This window comes from Bombina bombina, chromosome 2 (genome assembly GCF_027579735.1).
Source record: "Bombina bombina isolate aBomBom1 chromosome 2, aBomBom1.pri, whole genome shotgun sequence".
Taxonomy (NCBI): domain Eukaryota; kingdom Metazoa; phylum Chordata; class Amphibia; order Anura; family Bombinatoridae; genus Bombina; species Bombina bombina.
In genome coordinates this window covers 726,000,010-726,015,147 of record NC_069500.1, presented here as the reverse complement: position 1 = coordinate 726,015,147, position 15,138 = coordinate 726,000,010, and the positions used below count along the sequence as shown (strand labels likewise).

General features: G+C 42.3%; 1 protein-coding gene across 1 annotated transcript in view; it reads left to right on the top strand.

Moving 5' to 3' along the window:
* Nucleotides 1–15,138, top strand: part of PCGF3 (polycomb group ring finger 3) — a 299,567-nt gene that overhangs the window by 257,107 nt on the left and 27,322 nt on the right. Inside the window, exons 6-7 of the mRNA XM_053702738.1 lie at nt 781–869; nt 2,151–2,288. Of these exons, the coding sequence (XP_053558713.1) occupies nt 781–869; nt 2,151–2,288 (227 nt within the window). The remainder of the gene's footprint in view (nt 1–780; nt 870–2,150; nt 2,289–15,138) is intronic.

The window sequence follows — 15,138 nt, the reverse complement described above, 5'->3', positions numbered from 1 at the left end:
CTTTCTCGTTGGTCCTTTGGTCGAATGACTGGAGGTGACGTAGAGGGGAGGAGTTATATAGCAGCTCTGCTGGGTGAATCCTCTTGCACTTCCTGTAGGGGAGGAGATAATATCCCAGAAGTAATGATGACCCGTGGACTGACCACACTACAGGAGAAATGAATTTATCAGGTAAGCATAAATTTTGTTTTTTAATTTACTCCTATTATCACATTTTCTTTGTTCTCTTGGTATCTTTATTTGAAAAAGCAGGAATGTAAGCTTAGTAGCCACCAACCAACAAGCACTACCCAGGGTGCTGAACCAAAAATGGGCCGGCTCCTAAGCTTACTTTTCTGCTTTTTCAAATAAAGATACTAAGGGAACAAAGAAAATTTGATAATAGGAATAAATTAGAAAGTTGCTTAAAATTGCATGCTCTATCTGAGTTATGAAAGAAAACATTTGGGTTTCATATCCCTTTAAGTTATTTTTAATATCTGTGGGAAACCAGGTTGTGGTGAGCACCAGCCAGTAATGTTCATTGAGATCTCTCTCTTATGGATAGTTGGCTATTACATGGATAAAGCAGATGGTATCAGTAGCTCCTCACATGCTTTGTTATAATGGTTATCAGAAAGTATCTGCTACATTTTGAGATGTCTGGAAGATTTTTGGAACGTTTCTACTTGCCCCTAGTGAAAATGAAGAAATGCTGTTTTTGCAGAAAGCATAACTATATTGTAATGGGTATGTTTCTGTGTCTACATGTTATTATTTATGTGCAATTTATATTTCTAGGGGAAACAAAATCAGAAGAAACTACAAATAAAGAAACCTCAGAAGAAAAGCAGGAAGAAGATCATGACTACCACAGAAGTGATGAACAGGTGATTCAGACTATCTAAATATATACATGTTCACTTTCTTAAGCACATATGCCAGAGACCCTCACAAAATACTTTGATGTAACCAAACATTCTTGCAGAAGGAGAATTAGTGATTTTGCAGGTAAAAGCTTACTGCAGATACTAGGACAATAGATATCATCATCCCAGGAACCACTAGAACAGGGGTCAACAAATCTTTTTTCAATTTAGGAGCCATTGAGAATATTTATGAGTCAGACAATGGTGTTTGTATATACATATATGGAGAATAATCCAAAAAGTTAGGATCATGGGGTAAAATTCTAGGAGCCAGAGGTTACCTGGCACCTGGGTTTGTTGAGCCATGCACTAGAATCTCTGTATAGGGATATGGGAATATTAAATTGAGCCCCACATGCTTACCATTAATTAAATTAATTTTGTTTCATTTGACATACTTTTACATTATTCAGACGTGGGTGATGATCTGCACACTCCACACATTTATACAGTTAGTTGATACGGTATGCCAAAGTACGATTTTACTATTGACACATGAGCAGTACTTGCTAGGCACATGAACAGTATGCTTGAGCCTCAAAGGGTTAAACCACATCATTAATATGATATAGTCGTAAGTAGACATGGTAACTGTACCTCTTTACGTAGCTACCAATTATTTGTATATTTTTTGTATTTTACCTTTTGAATTGAGGTTAGAATAATGGTTAATTTTAACAGTCACAAATGTTCATTATGCCTCCTTGCCCTGCTTGTACAATGCAGACTGTCAGAACAAGTCTAATTATTAATTTTAGGATGTAAGGACAGGGTGTGGATAATACTGAGCTGCAGGCAGACACAATGTAGGATGACATTTTGTGACCTATGTTTTTGTTCATGTTATATACTTTTATTTTTCCAATGTCTCCTATTTATAGCCGATGCTTTGAGGGAAGTAAAGAAGAAATTTATTAGAATCATTGATTCTGACATAGGAATGCCAGAACGAAGCAAACTAAAGAAACAAACTCTTGTTTTACAATGCACATGCCACATAAAATGATCTGTTTCTAGGTGACACTTGTCTTAATTTCTTAAGGAGCATTGTTTCAACCTGTGTGTGGTAATGGACATTAACTGGTACATTTTACAACATTGTATACACCAATTGGTGCCACATTGTCATATTTGTGAAAAATCCCCAATTTGTTTCCTGTATCTGTCAAATCGTTAGTGCCATAGTCTGCTAGTAGTGTGAGTTAGTTTTGGAATGACAACATATATTCCCTTTTCTTAAAGGTGAGCATTTGCTTAGAATGTAACAGCAGCAAATTACGTGGACTAAAGCGAAAATGGATACGTTGTTCAGCACAAGCAACAGTTTTACATTTAAAGAAGTTCATTGCCAAAAAACTTAATTTAACATCTTTTAATGAGGTAAGACATTTTATAGACAGGGTTTGTCTATTCATTCAGCACTTTGCATTAATTACCTAATCATGTGGTTTATACTTGCATGTGTTTTGAAATGTTCTGATCTACACCAAAGCTGGCTGTTGTGCTACAACTTGTCATTATGCTTTCTATGAAACTAATAATACCTGGAAAAAATATAGGTATATGTTCTCATCACATTAATAATATAAAAGATATAGACACTGTTAAAATGATGGCTGAGTCTCATAGACAGTAGAAACTGTGAGAAGAACAGCAGCAGAAAGAGTTACAGTAAATGCCACCAACCAGGGTTCACAGTAGAAAATGCACTGATGATCTGTCATCACACAGTAAGGCATGGAAGCACAGACCAGTACGTGCTGCTCTGTGCAATTGCTTGTGAATTAGGACTTTCACTGTACCTCTTTACTTTGCTTGTTTTGCTCATAACATGAGAGCGCGTCAAATACCATGAATTTCCCAGTGACATATTTCTTCTCCATATGCCCTGAGTGAACATTTTAATAGGGCAGTTGCTAGATAGATTTACATAATATATTACATCATATATTTGTATGATGGCATATTTGTGAGTTGTTGGTATATTGTCCTTTGCAATTGATAGTGCCTACATATGCACACCTTTCCTTAGTGCTATCTTCAGTTGTTTGAAATAAGGAAGTGTGGTCTGTAGCTTATTTTCTGACTTATTGTTAAATGTATCAAATGTCTCTGCAAGAGCTCTCATTCACCCCAAATGAGCCAGTTCAAGGTGTAAGGTCTGCTTCTTAAAGGGACATGAAACCCAACATTTGTCTTTCATTATTCAGATAGAGCACACATTTTAAACTACTTTCCAATTTACTTCTATTATTAGATTTGCTTCATTCTTTTGGGATCCTTTGCTGATTAAGCAGCAATGCACTACTGGGGGCTAGCTGAATACATCAGGTGAGCTAATGTCATAAATCATGTGCATTCACTGATCAGCAGCTAGCTCTCAGTAGTGCATTGCTGCTCTTGAACCTACCTAGGTATGCTTTTTCACAAAGGATGCAAAGAGAATGTAGCAAATTAGATAATAGAATTAAAATGGAAAGTTGTTTAAATATCATGCACTGTTTTAATTTTGACTTTGCTATCTTTTAAGTCTGCGGTAGCAAGCTTGCTCATGTTCTCTGGGATAAGAAGCTACACTCTGTGTCAATGACGGATTTGCACAGATATTTGTGTGTTGCACTTTTGTACAAAAATATTGGTGCCAATTGCCAGAGAGCACATTGCACATCTCTAATAATGGCTGCTTTTACATGGTCAGGGTTTACATGTGTGCAGTGTTTTCACTCTGTGGAACCATCACACTTTGGTTTTGCTTATCAGGCAAGTAGTCTGGGTAAATTACCCATAAGGCATGGAAGTATAGTCACATGATAAGCTTGCTTTGTTATTCTAGCTATTAAAGGGACAGTCAAGTTAAAATTAAAGTTTCATGATTCAAATAAAGCGTGCAGTTTTATGTAAACTTTAGATCTATTTCTAGTATCTAATTTGCTCAATTCTCTTTGCATTTTTTTGTTGAAAAGCATACTTTGGAAGGTTCTGGAGCAGCAATGCACTCATGGGAGACAACTGCTGATTGATGGTTGCACATAAATGCCTCTTATCATTGGCTCACCATATGTGCTCAGCTAGCTCCCAGTAGTTAATGTCTTCTTCAACAAAGGATACTATGTGAATAAAGCAAATTTGATAATAAAAGTAAATTGATAAGTTGTTTAAAATTGGATGCTCTATCTGAATCATGAAAATGTTGTGTTTCATGTCCCATTAAGAACATTTTAGGACTGCAGATCAAAGCTCATAACATAGACATTCTTTGTTCTCTTTTTATGGCTCTCAAATGTGATCTTTAGGGAACAAAATAAGTAAATAATACAATACTCTAACGTGCTAGAACATTTTATTATTACATTATTTTCCATCTAAGGGGGAGGAGAATCCACGGCTTCATTCATTACTGTTGGGAATTAAGAACCTGGCCACCAGGAGGAGGCAAAGACACCCCAGCCAAAGGCTTAAATACCTCCCCCACTTTCCTTATCCCCCAGTCATTCTTTGCCTTTCGTCACAGGAGGAGGTCAGAGGAGTGCCGGAGTTTCAGAGTTCTCTTATGGAGGGTAATACTCTTCGCATTGGGACTGGAGTTTTAAGTAGTCCTGTCAGCCTCTCAGTAAGAGCCTGGGTGAAAGTTAGAATCCGGAGATGCAGGGAGAGTCTTTTTGCGAAACCATCCCGACTCATATTAACAGCTCCATAAGCAATCAGCGTTGACGAGTTTCGCTGCCTGCTTTTCTCACTCAAGTCCATGTCAGGAGCGAGGCTACAAACCTGTCACACTTGAAGGGCTGTGTTCCTGTTCCACGCCGTAGATTCTGGTAAGATCGTTTCATTTTTTTTTAATAATGATAACATAGAAGACAGGGTTACAGTGTAGCGCCTTTTGCGTTATGTGCGAGATGAGACTCTGGCAATGTGTGGAACTTTCAGGTTACTTGCAGAAATTTAGCCCGGCCACTTTTTGGCGTGTTTTTTTTCTAGTGCAGGGGCGGTCCTGCCAGGCATTCCATGTGACTGTGGGTGTGGCTATCTATCCTCTCTGTTGATCTGTGGAGCAGGAGACGTAGCGGTTTCTGTAGTCCGAGTCCTAGTAGGTGGTGAGTGCCCTGGCCATTGGTGGTATAAAGGTGCCTTTTTTATAAATAAAGTTAGTCTACCCAAACGCACAAGCGATGAAGGACTTTGACGCGTTGGAGGGCTCTTCTTCCTTAATAAAGTCTCATTCCTGTGTTTGTGAGGAGGTTCTGGTAGATTTTCCTGCTCAACTATGTTCCACATGCCTTGATAAATTTACAACATCTAAATGTAAACGGATGTCTAGTACTACTGAGCCTACCTCTGAGGGTTCTTTGTCCCGGGAGTGCATTCCCTACATTCATCTCAGATTGCACATACAGCGCCGTGTGGTCCAACCGTTACTCCTTCAGGAGAGATTCGTTGACCGTCAGACTTTGAGAACCAACTGGAATTGGCAGTTTCGGAAGTGATCCAAGCCTTACCACGTTCTGCTAAGCGCAAGCGTAGAGTTTATCACAGCAGCCCGGCCCAGGGTTTGTCCATGCCGATGGCTGATCCAGAGGCTCTATACAATGACGAGGCCCACTCCGACTCTTCGAAGGAGGCCCCTTCTGGATTGGAGTCCGTGTCATCTAAACCTCCGGCGGTGGAGGAGCCTGGTTATAGGTTTAGGATAGAGAATCTGCGTTTTCTGCTACAGCAGGTGCTTGCTACTCTGGAGGTTCCGGAACCTAAGATACCGGAGGAACCTGCGATTCCTAAGCTTGACAAGGTATACGAGGACAGGGTAGTGCCTCAGTCTTTTCCGGTTCCCGTTAAGATGGCAAATATTATTATGAATGAATGGGAGCCATTAGGGTCGTCCTTTTCCCCTTCTTCTTCTTTTAAAAATCTGTTCCCCATTCCGGACTCTCAGCTTGAGCTTTGGGGGACCATCCCTAAGGTGGATGGGGCCATTTCTACGCTCGCGAAGCAGACAACTATTCCCCTCTAGGATAGTTCATTTTTTAAAGAGCCCATGGATAAAAAGCTGGAAAACATGTTGAGAAAGATGTTTCAGCACACAGGGTTTGTTTTTTAGCCAGCAGCGGCCGTTGCGGCAGTCTCTGGAGCTGCGACATATTGATGTGAATCCCTGTGTGAAATGGTCGAGGGGGAGACATCCATCAATGAGATACAGGAGAAGATTAAGGCGCTGAAGGTCGCCAATTCTTTCATCTGTGATGCCAATATGCAAATTATTCGCCTGAATGCCAAGGTGTCAGGATTATCTGTTTTAGCGTGCAGGGCTCTGTGGCTAAAATCTTTGTCTGCGGACATGACCTCTAAAGCGAGGCTGTTGTCCCTGCCTTTTTAAGGAAAGATCCTGTTCAGCCCAGGATTGGATTCGATTATATACACGGTTACGGGAGGCAAGGGAGCTTTCCTACCGCAGGATAAGAAGGCTAAGCCTAAGGGATCTACTTTTCGTCCCTTTTGTGCGTACAAGGCCCAGCGCCAGCAACCCTCTGCGAAAGCAGACCAGTCCAAGGGATCTTGGAAGCCAGTTCAATATTGGAATAAGTCCAAGCAGAGCAAGAAGCCCGCCAAGACGAAATCGGAATGAAGCGGCGGCCCCCGACTGGTCTCCGGATAACGTAGGGGGCAGATTATCTCTATTCTCAGGCGCATGGTTGCAGGATGTTCAGGACCCTTGGGTGCTAGAAGTTGTCTCCCAGGGTTGCAGCATAGTGTTCAGATCCCATCCGCCCGAGGGCATATTCCTCCTGTCAAACCTGTCTTCAAGACTGTAAAAGAGAGAGGCCTTTCTAGAGCATGTGAGAGATCTTGCCTCTCGGGGTTATCGTACCAGTACCCATAGCCGAAAGGGGTCTAGGGTACTATTCCTACCTTTTTGTGGTTCCAAAGAAGAAGGGCACATTCCACACGATTCTGGACCTAAAGTGTTTAAACAAGTTTAAACATTGTTCAAAATGGAAACGTTCAGATCTATTCTCCCCTAGTTCAAGAGGGACAGTTCATGATGACTATACACTGAATGACGCTTACCTTCATGTGCCAATCCACAGGGACCACTTCAGGTTCCTAATATTTGCATTTCTGGACCAACACTTCCAGTTTGTGGCCCTTCCTTTTGGTCTGGTGACGGCCCCAAGAGCCTTCATGAAGGTCCTGGGGGCGCTGCTTGCAGTGGCCAAATCTGGGGGCATTGCGGTGGTGCCTTACCTGGATGACATCCTGGTTCAGTTGCTGTCGCTCAGCCTCGCAGAGGATTATTCTAGGGCTGCTCTTCTGCTCCAATCTCACGGTTGGAAGATCAACTCAGGAAAGAGTTCCCTGGTTCCCAGCAACAGGGTGGAGTTCCTGGGCACGATAATAGACTCTATGTCCATGAAGATACTTCTCACAGATCAGCGGCACAGGAAGCTTGCGTCCACCTGTCTTGCTCTTCAGTTCACCTAAAATACATCGGTGGCTCAATGTATGGAGGTGATAGGTCTCATGGTGTCAAGCATAGCTGTCATCCCATTCACCAGGTTCCACCTAAGATCTCTTCAATTGTCCATGTTGAGACAGTGGAACGGCAATCATTCAGATCTATCACAGCTGATATCCCTAGATGCTCGGACTCGGAACTCCCTCTCTTGGTGGATTCATCCGGAGCAACTGTCCATGGGGACATCCTTCTTGAGACCGTCCTGTGACCACGGACGCCAGTCTGTCAGGATGGGGAGCTGTTTGGGGTGCCAGGATGGCACAAGGAAAGTGGTCAAGGGAGGAGTCTCTCCTTCCGATCAACATCCTATAACTGCGAGCAATCTACAATGCTCTGAAGGCTTGGCCTTCTCTGGGGTTGGTCAGTTTCATCAGATTCCAGACCGACAACATTACCTTGGTGGCTTACATCAACCATCATGGAGGTGCGAGGAGCTCCCTCGCGATGAGGGAGGTGTCTCGGATTCTCGAGTCCCACGACTTCTCACTCTCATCAATTCACATTCCGGGTGTGGACAACTGGGAAGCAGACTTTCTCAGCAGACAGTCCTTACGTCCGGGGGAATGGTCTCTTCACCCCAAAGTGTTTGCGGAGATTTGTCACATATGGGAAACGCCGAAGATAGATCTCATGGCATCCAGACTCAATTGCAAATTACCTCAATATGGGTCGAGGTCCAGGGATACCCAGGCAGAGCTGATAGATGCCTTAGTGGTTCCTTGGGGATTCAGCCTAGCTTACATTTTTCCTCCGTTACCACTTCTACCTCGCATAGTGGCACGCATCAAACAGGAGTGGGCCTCGGCCATTCTGAATGCTCCTTTGTGGCCGCGGAGGACATGGTTTGTGGATCTGGTGAGGATGTCATCCTCTCCGTCGTGGAGGTTACCCTGTCGCAGGGATCTGCTGTCACAAGGCCACTTTCAGCATCAAATTCTAGATTCTCTGAGGCTGACTGCGTAGAGATTTAAAACCTAGTCTTAGCCAAGAGAGGCTTTTCTGAAAGTGTGATTGATACTCTAATTCAGGCAAGGAAGACAGTCACTCATCGCATCTACCATAAGGTGTGGAGGACTTACTTGTCCTGGTGTGAGAAGCATGGATATTCTTGGCATAAGGTGAAGGTATCCAGGATTTTGTCCTTAATCCAGGATGGCTTGGAGAAGGGTCTTGCCGCTAGTTCCTTAAAGGGACAGATTTCAGCATTATCAGTCTTGTTGCATAGGACACTCGCTGAGCTCCCTGACATCCAATCTTTTGTTCAGGCTCTGTCTAGAATCAGACCTGTCTTTAGGCAGTCGGCTCCTCCTTGGAGCTTAAACTTATTCCTTAAGGTTTTGCAGAGGGTTCCGTTTGAACCTATGCATTCCATAGACATTAAGAATCTGTCCTGGAAGGTTCTCTTCCTGTTAGATACTCTGCGTGCCAATGCAATAGCCGAGTTAGCTGCCTTGCAATGTGACCCTCCTTATCTGGTGTTTCATGCGGATAAGGCTGTACTGCGCACTGGGTTGGGGTTTCTCCCCAAGGTGGTGTCTAACCGTAACACCAATCGGGAAATAATTGTTCCTTCTTTGTGTCCTAACCTTTCCCCTTCAAAGGAGAAGTTACTTCATAAGTTGGATGTGGTTCATGCCTTGAAGTTTTATCTTCAGGCTACCAAGGATTTCAGACAGTCTACATCTATTTTTGTGGTGTATTCTGGGAAGCGCAAAGGGCAAAGGGCCTCTGCTACTTATTTGTCTTTTTTGGTTGAGGAGTATGATTTGCTTGGCTTATGAGACAGCGGGACGTAAGCCTCCTCAGAGGATCATGGCTCATTCAACTAGAGCTGTGGCTTCGTCTTGGGCCTTCAAGAATGAGGCCTCTATGGAGCAAATTTGTAAGGTGGCTACCTGCTCCTCTTTTCACACTTTTACGAAGTTTTACAAGTTTGACGTGTTTGCTTCTGCGGAAGCTGTTTTTGGGAGACAGGTTTTGCAAACTGTCGTGCCCTCTGATTAGGGTCCGCCTTTTTACCCTCCCGGTTTCATTCAGTTTCCTCTAGAGCTTGGTTATATGTTCCCAACAGTAATGAATGAAGCCGTGGACTCTCCTCCCCTTTAGATTATGCTTACCTGATAATTTTATTTCCATCGAGGGGTGGAGAGTCCACGGCTCCCGCCGTATCTCCGATGGGCGGACCTAAATTTAATACTCTTCTGGCACCATTTATACCCTGATTTTTCTCCTACTGTTCCTAGTTCCCTCGGCAGAATGACTGGAGGATGAGGGAAGTGGGGGAGGTATTTAAGCCTTTGGCTGGGATGTCTTTGCCTCCTCCTGGTGGCCAGGTTCTTAATTCCCAACAGTAATGAATGAAGCCATGGGCTCTCCTCCCCTCGATGGAAATGAAATTATCAGGTAAGCATAATTTATGTTTTTAAAAAATGTATATGTAACCAACTTGCTTTCGGTAAGGTCAGCTCCGGCAATACTGTACTAGTCCTTAACAGAATACGACCAATGATTGGCAGCTACACACATATGCTGTGCCTGACTGGTTCAGCGGCCATGTTAATCTCTGGCTAGTTGTGCATTCCTTGTGTTCAAGCAGTGGTGCAATAACAAAATGATCTAGTTACAGATTTGAACTTTATTGTTCCTTTTATGCCTTTTTTATTTTTTTTAAGAACATTAAAAATAGCAAGAGTTATTTTCAGATCAAGTCTAAAACTTTTTGGATTATCTGCTGCTTCAGAAGAACTGTGCCCTTGTTGATGGTGCTCTTGGATGACTAATTCCAATTCTTCAATTAATTTATTTTTATCCAAACACAAGTAATCCATTCTTTTTTTTATTAAACAAGTTTACATTATTTAAGCCCTTAAGGGGACAGTAAACGCCTTATGATTACACAACGTTTCTGTTGTGGGATAACACATCAGCCAAGTCTAAACATTTTTAAATCAAATTAATGTCCTTTTTAACTACACATATTTTTCAATAGCCAAACTCCACTCACCATTTACCTTATTTGGAGGAGCCAATGTGGGCGTTGTCTGCAGACAACATGGCTAGCCACGGTCATATTGTTAGTAGAAAATACATTGCTTTGCCGTTGTTATCAGTTAAAGCCAGCTAGTAGCAGGGTTAGCCCTGAGAAGTCAGCAGGGTGCATTTATAGGGACACTAAAGACTTTGAGATGGTAATATAACATGATAAATCGTGTGTGTATGTATGTATGTATATATATATATATATATATATATATATATATATATATATATATATATATATATATATATAATAAAAAAACTGCACTTTCATTGTTTATTTTTCGACCCTTTTCCTGTAATTCCATTTTAAAATTGTGGACTTTTCAGTTCCTATTAGAAATGGTAGTGCACTGTTATAAATAGGACACTATAGTGTGCAGCCAATGGCTGTGTGGAATATAACTGTCCCTAATTGGCCACAGCAGATAAGGTAACCTTAGTTGCAACATGGCAGCTCCTTTTGTTTTATTGACACTAAAAATTTACTCTTATTTTGTCAATATTTAAACAGCAAATGAAACATTAAAAAATACATCTGCATGTTATTCTCAGACTAATATTTTATTTGAATGTTTTATTCTGTCTAGCATTTATTTAATATTTAATGTCTTTTTAAATTCTGAAAACTAGTAAATCCTCAATCCAAAGCTTGATGGTGGCTTTGTAACCTAAATGCACTATTTATCTTATTATACATGAGCAAATCCTTCATTTCTTCTTAGGCATTTTCCGTTTGACATATCAGTTTCAATATTGCTCTCTTTTCCTTATACCACTATACAACAAATAATAACGTTGACCTTAATGAGTATTTCTTCTGTTATGTGTGATCAGTCCACGGGTCATCATTACTTCTGGGATATAACTCCTCCCCAACAGGAAATGCAAGAGGATTCACCCAGCAGAGCTGCACATAGCTCCTCCCCTCTACGTCAGTCCCAGTCATTCTCTTGCACCCAACGACTAGATAGGATGTGTGAGAGGACTATGGTGATTATACTTAGTTTTTATGACTTCAATCAAAAGTTTGTTATTTTACAATAGCACCGGAGCGTGTTATTACTTCTCTGGCAGAGTTTGAGGAAGAATCTGCCAGAGTTTTTTACTATGATTTTAACCGGAGTTGTTAAGATCATATTGCTGTTCTCGGCCATCTGAGGGAGGTAAAGGCTTCAGATCAGGGGACAGCGGGCAGATGAATCTGCATTGAGGTATGTAGCAGTTTTTTATTTTCTGAATGGAATTGATGAGAAAATCCTGCCATACCGTTAAAATGACATGTATGTATACACTTCAGTATTCTGGGGATGGTATTTCACCGGAACTACTCTGTTAAAGGTCACTAATCCTTTTAATAACTAATTATCATGTTAAACGTTTTTGCTGGAATGTAGAATCGTTTACATTGCTGAGGTACTGTGTGATTAAATATTTGGGCATTATTTTCCACTTGGCAGCCTTTTTTGCTTTTATTTGTGACAGTTTCGTTTCTCTTCACTGCTGTGTGGGAGAGGGAGGGGCCGTTTTTGGCGCTCTTTGCTACGCATCAAAAAATTCCAGTCAGTTACTTTTATATTTCCTGCATGATCCGGTTCATCTCTGACAGATCTCAGGGGTCTTCAAACTTCTTTTAAGGGAGGTAAATTCTCTCAGCAGAGCTGTGAGAATTCTTATAGTGACTGTGAATAAAAACGTTGCTTTGTATTTTTTATGTCAAATTTAATTATTGTTATTTTACTAATGGGAACAAACCTTTGCTAAAAGTTGTGTTGTTTTAAAGTTTGATGCTATAACTGTTTTTTCAGTTCATTATTTCAACTGTCATTTAATCGTTTAGTACCTCTTTGAGGCACAGTACGTTTTTGCTAAAAAAGATTATAACCAAGTTGTAAGTTTTTTTTGCTAGTGTGTTAAACATGTCTGACTCAGAGGAAGATATCTGTGTCATTTGTTCCAATGCCAAGGTGGAGCCCAATAGAAATTTATGTACTAACTGTATTGATGCTACTTTAAATAAAAGTCAATCTGTACAATGTGAACAAATTTCACCAAACAGCGAGGGGAGAGTTATGCCGACTAACTCGCCTCACGCGGCAGTACCTGCATCTCCCGCCCGGGAGGTGCGTGATATTATGGCGCCTAGTACATCTGGGCGGCCATTACAGATAACATTACAAGATATGGCTACTGTTATGACTGAAGTTTTGTCTAAATTACCAGAACTAAGAGGCAAGCGTGATCACTCTGGGGTGAGAACAGAGTGCGCTGACAATGCTAGGGCCATGTCTGATACTGCGTCACAGCTCGCAGAGCATGAGGACGGAGAGCTTCATTCTGTGGGTGACGGTTCTGATCCAAACAGATTGGACTCAGATATTTCAAATTTTAAATTTAAATTGGAGAACCTCCGTGTATTACTAGGGGAGGTCTTAGCAGCTCTCAACGATTGTAACACTGTTGCAATACCAGAGAAACTGTGCAGGTTGGATAAATACTTTGCGGTACCGGCGAGTACTGAAGTTTTTCCTATACCTAAGAGACTAACTGAAATTGTTACTAAGGAGTGGGATAGACCCGGTGTGCCGTTCTCACCCCCTCCAATATTTAGAAAGATGTTTCCAATAGACGCCACCACTCGGGACTTATGGCAAACGGTCCCCAAGGTGGAGGGAGCAGTTTCTACTTTAGCTAAGCGTACCACTATCCCGGTGGAGGATAGCTGTGCTTTCTCAGATCCAATGGATAAAAAATTAGAGGGTTACCTTAAGAAAATGTTTGTTCAACAAGGTTTTATATTGCAACCCCTTGCATGTATCGCGCCGATTACGGCTGCGGCAGCATTTTGGATTGAGTCGCTGGAAGAGAACCTTAGTTCATCTACGCTAGACGACATTACGGACAGGCTTAGAGTCCTTAAACTAGCTAATTCTTTCATTTCGGAGGCCGTAGTACATTTAACCAAACTTACGGCTAAGAACTCAGGATTCGCCATACAGGCACGTAGGGCGCTGTGGCTAAAATCCTGGTCAGCAGATGTTACTTCTAAGTCCAAATTACTTAATATACCTTTCAAGGGGCAGTCTTTATTTGGGCCCGGTTTGAAAGAAATTATCGCTGACATTACAGGAGGTAAGGGCCACGCCCTACCCCAAGACAAAGCCAAAGCTAAGGCTAGACAGTCTAATTTTCGTCCCTTTCGGAATTTCAAAACAGGAGCAGCATCAACCTCCACTGCACCAAAACAGGAAGGAGCTGTTGCTCGTTACAGGCAAGGCTGGAAGCCTAACCAGGCCTGGAACAAGAGCAAGCAGGCCAGGAAACCTGCTGCTGCCCCAAAGACAGCATGAATCGAGAGCCCCCGATCCGGGACCGGATCTAGTGGGGGGCAGACTCTCTCTCTTCGCCCAGGCCTGGGCAAGAGATGTTCAGGATCCCTGGGCACTAGAGATCATATCTCAGGGATACCTTCTAGACTTCAAATTATCTCCCCCAAGAGGGAGATTTCATCTGTCAAGGTTGTCAACAAACCAGATAAAGAAAGAAGCGTTTCTACGCTGCGTACAAGATCTGTTATTAATGGGAGTGATCCATCCGGTTCCGCGGGCGGAACAAGGACAAGGGTTCTACTCAAACCTGTTTGTGGTTCCCAAAAAAGAGGGAACTTTCAGGCCAATCTTAGATTTAAAGATTCTAAACAAATTCCTAAGAGTTCCATCGTTCAAAATGGAAACTATTCGGACAATTTTACCCATGATCCAAGAGGGTCAGTACATGACCACTGTGGATTTAAAGGATGCTTACCTTCACATTCCGATCCACAAAGATCATCACCGGTATCTAAGGTTTGCCTTCTTAGACAGGCACTACCAGTTTGTAGCTCTTCCATTCGGATTGGCTACGGCTCCAAGAATCTTCACAAAGGTTCTGGGTGCCCTTCTGGCGGTACTAAGACCGCGAGGGATTTCGGTAGCTCCGTACCTAGACGACATTCTAATACAAGCTTCAAGCTTTCAAACTGCCAAGTCTCATACAGAGTTAGTTCTGGCATTTCTAAGGTCGCATGGATGGAAAGTGAACGAAAAGAAGAGTTCTCTCTTTCCTCTCACAAGAGTTCCATTCTTGGGGACTCTTATAGATTCTGTAGAAATGAAGATTTACCTGACAGAAGACAGGTTAACAAAGCTTCAAAACGCATGCCGTGTCCTTCATTCCATTCAACACCCGTCAGTAGCTCAATGCATGGAGGTGATCGGCTTGATGGTAGCGGCAATGGACATAGTACCTTTTGCACGCCTACATCTCAGACCGCTGCAATTATGCATGCTAAGTCAGTGGAATGGGGATTACTCAGATTTGTCCCCTACTCTGAATCTAAATCAAGAGACCAGAAATTCTCTTCTATGGTGGCTTTATCGGCCACACCTGTCCAGGGGGATGCCATTCAGCAGGCCAGACTGGACAATTGTAACAACAGACGCCAGCCTACTAGGTTGGGGCGCTGTCTGGAATTCTCTGAAGGCTCAGGGACTATGGAATCAGGAGGAGAGTCTCCTGCCAATAAACATTCTGGAATTGAGAGCGGTTCTCAATGCCCTTCTGGCTTGGCCCCAGTTAACAACGCGGGGGTTCATCAGGTTTCAGTCGGACAACATCACGACTGTAGCTTACATCAACCATCAG